We start from the raw sequence: 15,881 nt of genomic DNA, 5'->3' as shown, positions 1-15,881 counted from the left end.
GATCCATGATCTAAGCTGGGTACGGACTGGATCCGGGGGACTGGAGTGACCATCTGATCCAGATACAGGCTGGGTCTGGTGGCTACGGTGACCTCTGAATAAGAATGAAACAGACTAATATTAGCGTAGATGCCATTCTTTTTACGATGCAACGAGTGCATCAGATGTTATGGGAGGTGTCTTCGGTTCCGGTTGACCTAATTAATGCAGCCTAACAATCCTTTAACGGATTTGAATTATAGAAATGTGTTAATGTTTTATGTGTTACCGTAATTTCACATTCATATTCACAGACTCCTAAAGCTAAATACATTCATTTTAAAGCGTAAATGCCATTTATCTTTCTGATCCACACAATGGAAACAGGGACAGGAAAACCAAATATGGGCATTAGAGAACACCAGAACAAACAAGGACAAGGAGCACATTGTAAAAAAAAAAAAAACACACACACAAGGACAGTTCATAGGTGTGACAATCAATACTGCAAAAGACACAATTATATTGGTTGAAATAAAATTATTGCTTAGGAAATTAAGCAGAAATATTGAGTTGTAAATGAATCTATTTTGCTTTAGGTGTGTGTGAATACAAATGTGAAGTGAGACTGTCATCTTTTGTCTGTTATACTCTCTGTGTTTCTGCCTCTTTAATTATTGTGATTGTTAATTCTAATGAACACTTGAGTTGTGTGTGAATGTGTCTTTCCCTGATCTCTGTGATTCCTAATAAACTGTTTATTGTGTCTTGTATTTATTACCCAAACTTTTCACTGTTAATAAAAGAAGATATGAAGTGAACTGAATATTTTGGCATATTTTTGCCAATTAACGAAATTTTATGATGTTTTTAACTTTAGAAAAGCATCATCATATGGGTACGAAATTCTATTCTATATACAACATTTCTATGATATATTTGTGCTTCTAGAGAGCAGCGCACCAATGGGACTTTTATTTTGCTCTAATGATGTGACGTCATAAAGCTGCGCCTCGCTCCTCATCTGTCTATGGTTGTAATTCGCCTGAAGAAAGGTTTGTGGTTTTAAAGTTTTAAACTAATGGATAGTGATGGGAAAATGAAGCTTTTCGAAGCACCGAGGCTTTCCCCTCAACTGTATCGTAAAAAGGTTCGTTACTCGAAGCTTTTCAACATGGTGCACACTAATGACATCTTGTGGACAAAGGTGGGAAAAGTTGCTTTCGCGTCCCAGATCTTAAAGCGATTTTGGACAGTTTCATTAAACACATCTATTTGTGCTATGTCAGAAAAACAGTAATTTTACTCGAATTGATCTGTAAATAAACGTTTTAATAAAATTATACAAGTATAAGCATGGTTCATGTAGGCATATATGTTCAAAGTAAATTAAGAATAATTTTGACTAATATTAGTGTTAATTAGAAGTGCTTGTGAAGCAAGGATAACTACAAAATGAATATGCACAAAACTACACATGTACATATTTATTCGTATTATGATTTATTCTTAACAAAAAGTGAATGACACTTGATACTTGCACAAGGGGTTCGCGTTATTTGAATCAGAATATGAAGCAGTCACGTGGTTGTGTGCGAAAACGAAGCTTCGGACGTCACAGGTCACGTGGTTATGGACAAAACGAATCAAGCTCCGGTACAGTGGCTGCGTTCGAAACCGCATACTCAATGAGTAGGTACTTAATTTCAATAAGTACTTACTTAACGAGCGCTAAAAGAGTACGTACTCTACAGCCAAATCTCGTTGAGTATGGATGTGATCTGCACGTCTTCCGCCATGTTGACGTTATCATGTGACCAACGACGTTATAACAAGTGCAACAACTTAACATATAGCGACAGGTTTAATTCATCTTTCTATAAATATTTTGATATTGATGACATTTGTTCATTTTGTGGTCATGTTGAAGAAACAGCTGTTCTTTTATTGTGATTGTAGTATAACGGATACGTTTTGGGTTCATTTAGGTTTTTCTGTTTTTTAAATCTTAAAGAAATAATTTTTGTTAGGAAAACCCAAATTCTTTATTTTTGCAAAAGTTATTACTTTTGTTTTATGTTCAAAATTGTTTATCCACACGCAAAACTATAGCTTAAATTACTGTTAAATTTCTCTTTTCATCCCTGAGGCTTATCAGTAACAAAAACAAATCCAATTTTTGATAAACTATGATGTGAATATTTGGATTATTCAGAGATATTTAATCATATTTCCCTGTGTATATAATCACATACTATGATGTAAGCAAGCCTAATAGTTATGTTTTTAGGTTTTCTCATTATGATTGTTCATTGTTAAAGATAAATACCATCTTTCCCTGAGCCTGTAATAAGTTATGTAGTAATAATAATAAAAACAAAATAAGCACAACAGGTGCTCAAACACCTCATAGCATCAGTAACACAACAACCCTACCTAGTACATCTTCCTCCATGTTTGCAATATCTGCACAAAGGAGACGTGGATCCGCTTCTCCAAGGTCTTGTGTTTGGAGAAGACAGTTGATTTTACACTCAAAAAATGTAAGTATTACTACTTAGAAATTAGGATTACCTCAGAATGCACTGATCAATAATAATCATAAATGCTGACCTATAATTAATTATATTTTTTATTAAAACAAGCATGTTTTTTTTTTTCAATCAAGTAATTAATTAATGCATATGTTAATGAAACTTATGTTTTATTTACTGATAACAACATGGATATATGAGTAAAATAATAAAGTAACCATGAACATAAATAAAGACACATGGAACAAAGCTTTATTCAGACATATTGGTATTTTAGTCTTTCTCTAGAGATGCTCTCGCTGGCTCTTTGGTCTCTGAGGATGAAGAGACCACAGCAACATCTGGTCCAGATGAGACAAAGGGCAGGTGGAGTGGTGGAGGGTCTCATCCATGCCACTTGACCATTTCCAGGATGCTGCATTTTCTCACTGCACACACCAGTCTGCAGCAGATATTTCAGATCATACAAAGATGCACAAATATAATACAAAAGTTGATCTTTTTATTATTGCATTAAAAACCTATACATAATAATGGCATAATCTGTATATTGTGTTTTTGCTATTTTGCACTTTGCACTTTGTCTTGTGTACTTGTATATTGTTATTCTTTGTAATCTATGTTTTGTCTTGTCACTGTCACTTTGTTGCACTGCGGAGCTGCTGTCACTAAAACAAATTCCTAGTATGTGTAAACATACCTGGCAATAAAGCTCATTCTGATTCTGATTCTGATTCTGAAGATCTCTGTATTAGAAGTAACAAAATTACCAAACTTTATATTAAGTTTCGGATTTTGTTTTTCCCCAAAAATGCTGCTGTCACCTTTCCTTTCAGGTCCTGCTCCACCGCAAAATATCTGCAACAAAGGCACAGAAATCTAGAATCAGAAAAGTGCTTAAAGTTTTTTTTTAATATTATTAAGAAACTGCAACTTAAGGTTTAAATAGATGTGTGTAGCAGTGGCGATTTCTTTAAGACTGCAAGGGAAGCTCAGCTTCCCCTATAATGTCACAAAATTAATGGTCAAATTACGTACTATTGTATTAATATTTTATTGACTAAAAATGCGTTAGAAAACGTTCATCTCAAAGACGAGTTCGTTCAGAATCAGTTAGATATAGCAGGTCTGCTGACTTGATTTTCTTCTCATACATTCCCGTAGCGTCACCGTCACAGTGCATTTCCCCATTGAAGCCCAGCGTCCATTGACTTCAATGGGGCTGCTTTGAACGTTTTTTTTCAGTGCTTTGAAACTAGACGGTCATTGGATAAACGCTGCGATTATGTCCCGCCCACGGACGCTCAGCGTCTCTGGGGGTGAATGAGGAGTGGGCTGGCCTGGACGCTGAGCTTCTGCGTGATGATTGGAGGGTCTGTCGAAAGATTCCATCTCCTTTTGACTGACAGCGATTTTGTACTATAAGGAATCACTGAAGCTATTCGCGCTCAGTCCCATCGTGGATTTCTCAAGTTCAGTCGAAATAAAAACTGCTGCAACCTATTTCTTTATATTTGCTTGGCGAAATTGCTTGATTTTCATCATACATTTCACACAATTATACACCACATTCCTTGTTTCACTTTTACAGAGTTTTTTTTTTTTTTTTAGATCGTTCATTCATTCATTCATATAGTAGGCTAGTTGGTACGACAGGGTCACAGACCATTTTCTTGAAAAGGAACGTAGGGCAGAATTTACTTTTAAATAAATAGACAATTTTATGATGTAGGCCGAAAATGAGCTTCCCCTATTTGACAGACCAGTAGCCGCCACTGGTGTGTAGTGTACTCACTCAAAGCCTTTGATGGCAGCACTGCTTCATCAATCACTCTTCACCAGACAAACACACTTGTCTCATCTGTCCCTGTAACATCCACACAAGATTCAGCTCCCTCTGATTCCTGTGCTCAATACTACATTTATGAGCTAGCTGTTGTGTTCATTGGTTTATCATCAAATTCAAATGCTCCTGAATTTATCAACAGTACTATTAGACAAATGAAATAGATAACTCATGTTTAGTTACTATATGTACATGTGTTTATTTACATTAATGTAAAGCAGTGTTGACAACAGTGAACTCTACATAAACTCACATAACGTCCATCACTCATTTAGATGTCTGTTTCGTGTTGTGATGTGCTCATTTAATTCTCTTAGAACATGTTCCTGTCAGTTGTTAAACATTTAGTAATCATCTTTAAGATGCTACGGTCGCTATACGTAATAAAACGTGTTTTACAGCGAAATCACAAATATACTTTAACGTTACACGTCTTGACACCTTATGCAAATCAGCAGTTTACGATACAGTAGCTCAACAAATACGATTTTCAGACAGAGAACCGTGTTTTGGTTTGTAATACTCAGATTTGTAAACACTCTCGTTGCGGTTCTCAATCACGTTCGATGATGACGTTTTGGCCTCCTGTGGCCTCCTGGGATTGAAAAGTATCCATCAGATGAACACTTCAGGATCTGGGCTGAAGCAGTAGGACATCCGAGGATTTCTCGCCTACTCTTTTATGAATACTGAGGTTTCGAACGTACTTCTTTCTTCACGTCCTCATTTTCCCTACTATATAGTAGGTAAGTAGGCATATTCGAACGCACTTTAAGTAGACGTTAGTCCGAATCTCGCGGGAATTAGTGCACTCGCCTACTCATTCTCGCCTACTCTTTTATGAATACTTAAGATTCAAACATACTTATTCACTCGCCTACTGCTTTTTGCCTACTATATAGTATGGAAGTATGCGGTTTCGAACGCAGCCAGTGCTTCACTGTGAGATGTTTCGTTTTTTTGATACAAGCTTCGAAGCTTCGGTGTCAAACGTCACATCACTACTAATGGATATTTTGGCACCAATTAAAGCGTTTTTACAAGCTATGTAAAATAAATCATCCTTATTAAATACAACGTTGTAATGCTTTAGGGTTAGTGAAGACGTTATCATTAGTAACAGAGAAAGTGCGTCTCATTTCTCTCTCTATATTTGTGAAATGATTCAGTGATTCGATTCAGCGGCACGCGGACTACAAACGACAACAACAAACACAAACGAGTGAAATCACAACCGAGAATGATTTCATTAAAGAGTGTATTAGATATGATGTACAAATAATTGAATACCAGTTATAAATTAAAAGTAGCCTGCCTAAATATGAACTTTCTTGGTAGTTTGTGTATTTTATACATTTTATATATAAGTCTATTAAGTTTCTGACTGTCTTACTAGTGCACTGACTACTGAACTAGGAGCTGATTGAGACACAGATAGAGATTCTGTTTGAATTGATTTTTCTTTCTATTAATTACTCTCATCTTAAACAGGACAAAGTGTACAAACACACAGAAAAACTCCTGGAGAATCAACAGAGATCCATGTGACACACTATTATAAAGATGGCGTTTATTAAAGTGGAGATTGAAGACATGACGATTGAAGAAACATTGAAACATGAAGATACTGAGGAACAAACAAAGATGGTGTTTATTAAAGAGGAGAATGAAGACATGAGTGAAGAAGCATTCAGAGTCAAACATGAAGATACTGAAGAACAAACAGGTTGGTTTTTATTCTCAAAGCTGAAGTCACTACAGAAATATCACACGAGTGTAGAAATGTTTTGACATTTGACAGAAGTGTTGAGATCACACGGAACTTGATGGAACTTATGCCGCGTTCCAGACAAACCCGTAACCCGTGTTTTTCCAACCTTCTACCAGTGAAAGTGCACTGGAACGGCAGTCAAACCCGTGACTTGCCACTCGTGAACTTGTACTAGATTGATGTACTCCCAGTTACGCGTTCTAACGTAACATGCAGGTAGTGCACTCACTGTGGAAAAATAGAGCCTAGGACAATATAACGTTGCAATCAAATTAATAATAACATAAAAATAATAATAATTCATATATGTGACCCTGGACCACAAAACCAGTCATAAGGTTAAATTAGTCAAAACTGAGATTTATACATCATATGAAAGCTCAATAAATAAGCTTTTTATTGATGTATGGTTTGTTAGGATAGGACAATATTTGGCCGAGATACATCTGTTTGAAATCGGAAATCTGAGGATGCAAAAAAATCAAAAAGACTGAGAAAATCACCTTGAAAGTTGTCCAAATTAGGTTCTTAACAATGCATATGACAAATCAAAAATTACATTTTGATATGTTTATAGTAGGAATTTTACAAAAAATCTTCATGGAACATGAACTTTACTTAATTTCTTAATGATTTTTGGCATAAAAGAAAAATCTAAAATTTTGACCCATGCAATGTATTTCAGGCTACTGCTACAAATATACCCCAGCGACTTAAGACTGGTTTTGTGGTCCAGGGTCACATATGTGACCAGGCAGTTTGGCGTGACTTGCCTGGAACGCTACAAAGTCGTGAGTCGTGCTTTTAAGTGGTGATTTACCAGTTAAAAAACCTGCCTGGAATGCAGCATTATGGTCGCAGGTCAGTCGGTGTCATGTTAAGCCCGCCCACCGACTCGTGATTGGCCCGGTATGTCTTGGATTTTTTGAAATCTTAAGTGAATTGAGAGTAACTAGATGACCTTGGAAGCAAATGTAACTTGCTGCCGCTAGGGGCGCGTCTAGATTCTAGGCTAGTCTATCAAGTGCAGCTGAGAAGATCCTGCTTTCACACTGGCCATTTGTTATTATGAGATCATGCATTTAAGTTGTAACAATAATATGGAATTAGCCTTAACAAAAAATATATATTTATATATTTTTGTCTGTAACATTAAACCTTATATCTGCCTCTAATATTAAAAACATTGATTTCTAGCATTTTGGCTAATTATGCAGAAGTACTAAGAAAATGCACAAAGCAAACCTTCAAATGTGAGTCATTACATTTAGCTACTGCTGAAAACAGTGCTGTAAATATAAAGCAAGTCTGACAGTAAAACAACAAACAAAAAATAAGCCAAAACAACAGCATTAACATTGAAGTTAACTCTGATGTTATGATGTGAGGTGTAAGATTGTAATGTACAAGTTGTACAACTCTATATCTTGTTTATATATGTTTAAAGTTAAAAAAGGGAAAAAGGATATATATATAAATAAATAAAATATACAAGATAAATAACCAGATAAAGAGGAAATGAAGAAAATAATTCAAATAGGAACAATATTATCATATAAATAAATAGATGACCACTGTTCAGGAGACATAGGTCAAACTTACACCAAGGGACTGTATTTTAACACGAGAACGGTATAAACCAGTGGTTCTCAAACTGGGGTACGTGAGGTGATGGAGGGGTACGGAAAACAAAAGGCTGAGCTTTGGCATTCATTTAATTCTATCCCAACGTAAGGTTAAGGTGATGAGTTGGCATAAGTTGGGCTGAGGTTGTTGTGCTTTGGTGTTTCCCATACATTGATTTATTTGTGGCAACTCACCACAATATTAAAACTGACCGCCACAACTAGATTTTCTAAAAGGCTTTGACTTTGTTGAACAAACGTGAGCACTGTACATGTACATGTTCAATATTTTATATCACTGTATCTCTGAAGGAAACCTTTGGAAGTTTAGAACCTTCTTCAGAAAAATTTTAATGTTAATTATAGGGTCAGGAAAAGTGTGTGGGTCCCCCTCTCATCTCTGAGAGTTAAGTCCTCTCCTCCATGGACCTTCGTGAGGCAGTCATACCAGGTGTATTAGGCCTTTCCTAAATGGCCTCCCGGATGACTGCCTCTGTGCTCTTTATAGGGTCAATTATGAGCATGCTGCTCTCTGGAGCTCCCATCATGTTTTCTTTAATCATGTTTTAGGTCCTCTTTGCCTTCAAATGGAAACGTATTAGTGTGGATATTTTATTGACCAATTATTTTACTTTGTTTTGTATATTTCGATCAGATAACATTTTAAGCTGTCATTTAGTGATGTTACAATGTGCTCCTCACATGTTACATTGTATCCCACCCGCTTGGCATGTTGTCACACTTCACTTTGTTTCTTTTGAGGTAAATAACAAAAAAAAAAAAAACTTATTATTATGAAACAAAGCGACATATTTGTACTAGACAAACAACATTTACACAAACTGAGAAATGTAAAAAGTGTTACGTTGTGCTCCCCTGATCATAAAGCTGCACATGAATGAAATAAAACTCAGCCAAAGCAGCTTTTTATCGATGCAAAAAAATATAAATAAAAGGAAAAAAAAATTCTGCCGTAAAACATTTTGAAATTTTCTGGCTATTTTTTTTTAATACACCATGCTTGCACCCAAACTGAATAATTAAAAACACATTTATATCTTCTGTAGCCGATTCTTGTTAAACTCACAAGACATGCATATTATATGTGAATTTTAAGCTTGTTCTATGCATTTTATAGAACTTTTTTTTGTGCGAAATTATATTTATTTTGGCCATCAAAAGTGTACTGTCCCTTTATTTGAGCATGTCCCTTCTTCTTGACACTCACGCGCTGTTCCTGCTGCCGGTGTGAATTCACCCATTTGTTTGCCAAAAAAAAATATGCACTGCTCACGCTTGCAGTGTGAAACGGGCCTAAAAGTTAGAATGGGAAATTACTTTCTGGGTACATCTTAACACTTATTGGTTTGAACTACTGTTATATTTATTTTTTTCTAAAACGTTTAATGTTTATTTTCTCACATATTTCTCATTGCATAGCGTGTGACGTATAAAGCACACAGGCTCTTCATCAGATCGTCTGCATGCTTAAAACATCACATTGCTATGCAAATTATTTAAAAAAAATGTTTGATACTTTTTGGAGCCTTGGCTGATATAGCTGATGAAACTGATGAGAATATTGCTTGTGAATAAATTACTTCAACAAAAAAATAAAAACAAATCTTACATACAACTAAGGCCTTGTCCACACAGAGATTAGCTGTATGTGCATACATTTTATATTTTTATTTTCTTAAGCAGTCCTTAATGTCAATTATACATCAAATTGATCCACCATGCCAAATATATTTACATTTGAGATGTTGTGGTTTCCTCAGGTTATATTCTTCATAAGAATATGTAAATGTTAGAAAGTCATACAAACATCCATTTTGTTGTCAGGAGTGGACAAGGTTCACACAAGTAAACAAGCGCTGACACAATATAATAGTAGTTTAGTAATTCTGAGGAAAACAGGACTCAGCTTAGCCTGATGATTAGCCTTCCTCGGGCCAGGTTAGTTTAACAGCATTAGTTGCCCAGTCCTCCGGCTGCATATGCCTGTTGTGTATATGTGGCACATAGTCTTAGTGTTTGTATTTGGCTAACTAGGGCCCAGGTCAGGAAGCAGACAGACTGGCTAAACCAACCATCTGCTAGCTGCCTCACGTCACAGAAATCAGTTCATTCTCTGCACATAGAGATCCTTTTACCTAGATATCACACTTTAGAGAATGTGTCTGTTCCCCCAGTTAGAAAATACAAAAAACACCCAAACCAAATTAAGAGTATCAATTAACTTGATGTTCGACAAATAAAAAATGTATATAATACAGAGAAACAAGTGATAAAGCTTGACTTATTGAATATCAGGTCCCTTTCTATGAAAGCACTTTTTGAAAATGATATGATCACTGATCATAACCTAGATGCACGCTGTAAATTCAGCTCTTTGCTACAAGTACAGTAGAAACCATCATCTGAACTGAACTCTACTTTTCTGAATTGCTCAGCATATCCAATAATTCAGAAAACTCGATGTAATAGAAACTATGGACTCTCTCTTTTCATGTTAGATACGGTTGCTCCAGTGCGCTTAAGAATGATTAAGAAAAACAGTGCGACACGATGGTATAACGATCACACTCACTCTCTAAAGAGAGCAGCACGAAAAATGGAATGCAGCTGGAGGAAAACAAAACTACAGGTTTTTCGTACTGCTTGGCATGAATGTAATTTATCTTATAGAAAACCATTAAAAACTGCCAGATTGGACTACTTTGTCTCTTTTAGAAGAAAACAAACATAACCCTAGGTATCTATTCAATACAGTGGTAAATTAATGAAAAATAAAGCAGCAACAGATGCAGACATTTCCCAACAGCACAGCAGTAATGACTTTATGAACTACTTTACTTCCAAGATTGACACTATTAGAGATAAAATTGTAGCCATACAGCCGCCTGCTACAGTATCACATCAGGTATGCTATAGATCTCCTGAGGAACATTTCAATGCATTCTCTATTATAGGAGAGGAAGAATTGTATAAATTTGTTAAATCATCTAAACCTACAACATGCATGTTAGACCTTATTCCATCTGATCTACTAAAAGAGGTGCTTCCAGAAGTTATAGATCCTCTTCTGAATATAATTAATTCATCATTATCATTAGGATATGTCCCCAAAACCTTCAAACTGGCTGTTATTAAGCCACTCATTAAAAACCAAAACTTGGTCCCACCTAATTAATTAATTACAGGCCAATTTCGAATCACCCTTTTCAGTCAAAGATACTAGAAAAGGCAGTATCCTCACAATTACGTTCCTTCATACAGAAAAATGGTATCTGTGAGGATTTCATCAGGACCACAACATTCTTTTAAATAGACTTGAAAACTATGTAGGCATTAATGGTAGTGCACTGGAATGGTTCAAATCGTACTTATCTGACCGCCATCAGTTTGTGGCAATAAATGAAGAGGTATCACTAGTGCAGTATGGAGTACCACAAGGCTCAGTACTAGGGCCATTACTTTTTATGCTTTACATGTTGCTCTTGGAAGATATCGTCAGGAAACATGGTGTTAGCTTTCACTGTTATGCTGATGATACTCAGCCCTATATTTATTTGCAGCCTGGCGAAACATACCAGTTTGAAAAACTAACAGAATACATAGCTGATATAAAAACTGGATGGCGAGTAATTTCTTACTGCTAAATTCTTAAAAAACAGAGGTGTTAATTATTGGACCTAAAACCTCCACAAGTAATAACCTAAAACACTGTCTAATACTAGATGGCTGCTCTGTCAATTCTTCATCATCAGTTAGGAACCTAGGTGTGCTATTCGATAGCAATCTTTCCTTCGAAAGCCACATTTCTAGTGTTTGCAAAACTGCATTTTTCCACCTCAAAAACATAGAAATTACGACCTATGCTGTCAGTGTCAAATGCAGAAACGTTAATTCATGCGTTCATAACCTCAATGATAGATTATTGTAATGCTTTATTGGGTGGTTGTTCTGCACCATAGACTGTAAAAAAAGATGGACGACGCTTCTCCGCTTCATTTCACTATATAAAAATGGAGCTAATGCGTCTCAATATGGCCGCTGCCATCTTGGGGGAAATGACATAATTTGGAGCCAGAGTCTGCGCAGTAGAGATTCGTTTGGAGCCAGAGTTTGCGCAGTTGAGTTTTGTTTGGAGCCAGTGTCTGTGCAGTAGTGTTGCGAGGCCCAAACTCTCACAGACCCAATCGCAAGATCACTATCATGACACCACACCCCGTTTTATAGCGTTAAATAACTACCTAAAAGCGAACTTATTAGAAAAATTAACAATTGAACATGAATAAGCAGTATAAGAACTACCTTGCATGATGGAATGCATTTTTGGGAAAAAAATATTTGAAGTGTAATTCGATTATTTAGTTTGGCTCATGTCCCATTAAATTACATGGAGAGGGTGGGTTTATGACCTATACTGCAGCCAGCCACCGGTATGGCAATCAAAAACTTTTGGCTTTACTTTTCGGGACTCGTACAGCACACTTGTTCTGCACGCTTAATATACAAACTCCAGTTGGTCCAAAATGCAGCAGCTAGATTTCTTACTAGAACCAGAAAGTATGACCATATTAGCCTGGTTCTGTCAACACTGCACTGGCTCCCTATTAAACATTGTATAAATTTTAAAATCTTGCTAATTACTTATAAAGCCCTCAATGGTTTAGCTCCTCAGTACTTGGGTGATTTCTTATCACATTATAGTCCTTCACGTCTGCTGCACTCTCAAAATTCTGGCAATTTGATAATACCTACAATATCAAAATCAACTGCGGGCGGCAGATCATTTTCTTATTTAGCGCCTAAACTCTGGAACAATCTACCTAACACTGTTCGGGAGGCAGACACAATCTGTCAGTTTAAATCTAGATTAGAGACACATCAATTTATTATTTACAATACTGCATTATTGACACACTATTGACCTGTTTAATACTGTGAAGTTGCTTTGACACAATCTGTATTGTTAAAAGCGCTATATAAATAAAGGTGACTTGACTTGACTTGTGTGCACTTTGATGGATTAAATAAGGAGCATAATTTACCATACTTGGCAGTTGGCACATGTCACTTCACTTTCACTTTTTCACTTTCAATTGGTGCAAAAATATTGCTTGTTTTCTTTTAAAGGAAGTCTAATTTTAGCATTTTTTATATTATGTTTCCAGAGGTGTAATTACAATATTACTAATGTTTTTGACAGAAATATTTAAAATTGAGTGATTTTAAAAAATTATTTTAATTTTAATTAGATTTTTGAGAGATTAATGACTGTTTTCCACCATTTCCCATCCTCTGACAGTCAGTTTTGGTGTTTTCCTTTTAAAAGGTCAAGTGTAACAGCCAACATTTATGATTGGCTAACATAATTGCCCCCATAATAAAACCTCAAAAGGAATTATTGCGTGATGAATTTTTCATTTGCTGGTTGAGTGGGGAGTTTGTCCCCTTTCTTTTTTCCTAGTCTCTCTCTAAATTTGTTTAATTTTATACCCTAGGAGACATAAAATGGTATATATAATTGAGATCAGTCTATATAGATTTCCTAGATTTAATTAATTGTATAACAGCCAACTTAATCTCTGTAGGGTACCGGACAACCAGGATCAAGTTTGGACGCCCTGGTATAGGATCTAGCATACATACATTACTTATCTACATGTTGCGATGTTAATTGCTTTGTGCCATTAAACTGGGGTTAACTTTTATCTCTTTGTTTTTCCACCTTAGACCTAACATCGCTGAAAGAGGAGAGAGAAGTACTGAATGAAACTGAAGAGAAAGATCAGTTTAAAAATCTTAATAATTTTGTATCTGGAGAAAAGGATTTTTGTTTCTTAGAGTCTGAAAAGACTTCTAAACAAAAAAGAGCTCAAAAGACAGGAACTATCAGTAATTTCACTTGCTGTCAGTGTGGAAAGAGTTCCAAAGAACAAGGACACCTTAAAAGGCAAATGAGAATTCACACTGGAGAGAAGCCTTACTCATGCAAACAGTGTGGAAAGAGTTTCCAACAAGGACACCTTACAAGGCACATGAGAATTCACACTGGAGAGAAGCCTTACACATGCATACAGTGTGGAAAAGGTTTCATTCGTAAAGGATGCCTTAACAGACACATGAGATTTCACACTGGAGAAAAGCCTTACTCATGCGAACAGTGTGGAAAGAGTTTCACTCAAAAGGGAAGCCTTGACAGGCACATGAGATTTCACACTGAAGAGAAGCCTTACACATGCAAACAGTGTGGAAAGAGTTTCACTCGTAAAGAAGGCCTTAACATTCACATGAGAGTTCACACTGGAGAGAAGCCTTACACATGCAAACAGTGTGGAAAAAGTTTCAATCGTACAGGACGCCTTAACAGACACATGAAATTTCACACTGGAGAGAAGCCTTACACATGCATGCAGTGTGGAAAGAGTTTCACTGAAAAAGGAAACCTTAACAGACACATGAGATTTCACACTGGAGAGAAGCCTCACAGATGCAAACAGTGTGGAAAGGGTTTTACTCGTAAAGAATGCCTTAACAGACATATGAGATTGGAGAGAAGCCTCACAGATGCAAACAGTGTGGAAAGAGTTTCACTCGTAAAGAATGCCTTAACAGACATATGAGATTGGAGAGAAGCCTCACAGATGCAAACAGTGTGGAAAGGGTTTCACTCGTAAAGAACGCCTTAACATTCACATGAGAGTTCACACTGGAGAGAAGCCTTACACATGCAAACAGTGTGGAAACAAGTACATGAAGATTCACAATAAAGGGAAGCCTAACAGATCCCCTTAGCATGGACAGAGTTTCAAAAATCTAATTCACATGGTTTTAATTTGCTCACTTCTACCACCAACATTGCCGGCTTTGTGGAAGGCTGTAATAATCATATTTTAGAACCATTCCTTAAGGATTGTATTAGGAATTGTCTTATAGGACAAGGCATAAATATGCTGTATGATCATTTCTACAGGAGTTTAATAGGATCCGATTTTCATCATTTTGAAGAATTCTTATTCATTGCATCTATTACTAACCAATAGTTTTTGCAGTTGATTTTGTAGCATAGCCACATAAGGGGAAGTTTATTTATAGGATTGCTTGCCAATAAGAAGGCTGTGTATGTTTATTGCTTTACCCTGTGTGCTGTTATCTTTGCGTTGTGTATATATATGGAATCGGCGTTCAGGAGAGGCATCGCTCAAAAAGTTTAGAAACAGTACCTGGCGATTGATCCTGTGGATTACTTCTTTTGTTGGCTGTTTTTTCTCCCCCTTGGACTGAGTCTTCTTGTGGAGTATACTTTTTTGTTTTAGGATACTTACCTTGAAGGACAATTAAACAACCTGTGCTTTGTGGATTTGCACTCTCGAAAGATAAAAGACTACCGGTGAGACCGATATGAACTCTTGTATATACTGTGCAGTTGGGACGCTGAGAGACTACACACACACACACACACACCATTGTATTGCACTAATTCAACTTGCTCTGACACTTTGTAATTATTACTTGTATAATACATTTGGTTTGGAAATGGTGGCTGTCTGTGAGTTTACTACGTTCATACATTTATTCATAAAAAAAAGAAAAAATCTCCCGTTCCAAGTAGTGTGAATTCCATGCTCTGTAGGGAAATTGTTACAACTTAAACTCATCTAGTAAGTTTAGTGCAAAACAAATGTTCTGTTTTAATTTCAATAGTGTTTTAGTTTAGGCTGTTCGGGAGAGGGCTCCAAGCTTGGTAGTAATTCCCAAGCCCGGGGCATTTCCCTTGGCCGGGTGGAGGGGTCAGAGCTCTGCATTTAGCCTGAACCCTATAATCACTACTTTAACCCCCTTAAACTGAAGGTGAGGAGACGGGGTGGTGGAAGGGTGCTTAAAAACTTGAGATGAAGGAAGGGCTGCTTTGGTTATTTATAGGGAGTCTTTCTCATGCTGATTGGATAGGGAGTGTGATTACTGATGGTGATCACAAGTTCACTCTTATGGATAATAAACTGAGCTAAAGTTTAGGCATATCTGGCGTGCTGTCCGGGAGAGGTCTTAGAGCTTGGTAGTAATTCCCGAGCCTGGGGCACTTCCCTTGCCCAGGGGAAGGGGTCTGAGCTCGG

At 36.6% G+C, this 15,881-nt stretch overlaps 1 protein-coding gene across 1 annotated transcript; it reads left to right on the top strand.

The window, feature by feature from the left end:
• The first annotated feature begins 5,856 nt into the window (after window positions 1-5,856).
• LOC141334113 (uncharacterized) lies at window positions 5,857-14,538 on the top strand. Its single transcript, XM_073839256.1, has 2 exons — window positions 5,857-6,085; window positions 13,501-14,538. The coding sequence occupies exons 1-2, from the start codon at window positions 5,923-5,925 to the stop codon at window positions 14,388-14,390; spliced, it is 1,053 nt and encodes a 350-aa protein (XP_073695357.1). The 5' UTR covers window positions 5,857-5,922; the 3' UTR covers window positions 14,391-14,538.
• Window positions 14,539-15,881: the final 1,343 nt, after the last annotated feature.

The sequence above is a fragment of the Garra rufa genome, chromosome 4 (assembly GCF_049309525.1).
Source record: "Garra rufa chromosome 4, GarRuf1.0, whole genome shotgun sequence".
Taxonomy (NCBI): domain Eukaryota; kingdom Metazoa; phylum Chordata; class Actinopteri; order Cypriniformes; family Cyprinidae; genus Garra; species Garra rufa.
Note: the sequence above shows the minus strand (reverse complement) of the source record. Positions and strands in the feature narration are given on the sequence as shown.

Bases quoted from the DNA above. Each gene is read 5' to 3' on its own strand.
- LOC141334113 (XM_073839256.1), top strand. From the start codon at position 5,923: ATGGCGTTTATTAAAGTGGAGATTGAAGACATGACGATTGAAGAAACA. The intron at 6,086-13,500 runs GTTGGTTTTTAT...TTTCCACCTTAG, and splicing joins AGATACTGAAGAACAAACAG to ACCTAACATCGCTGAAAGAG.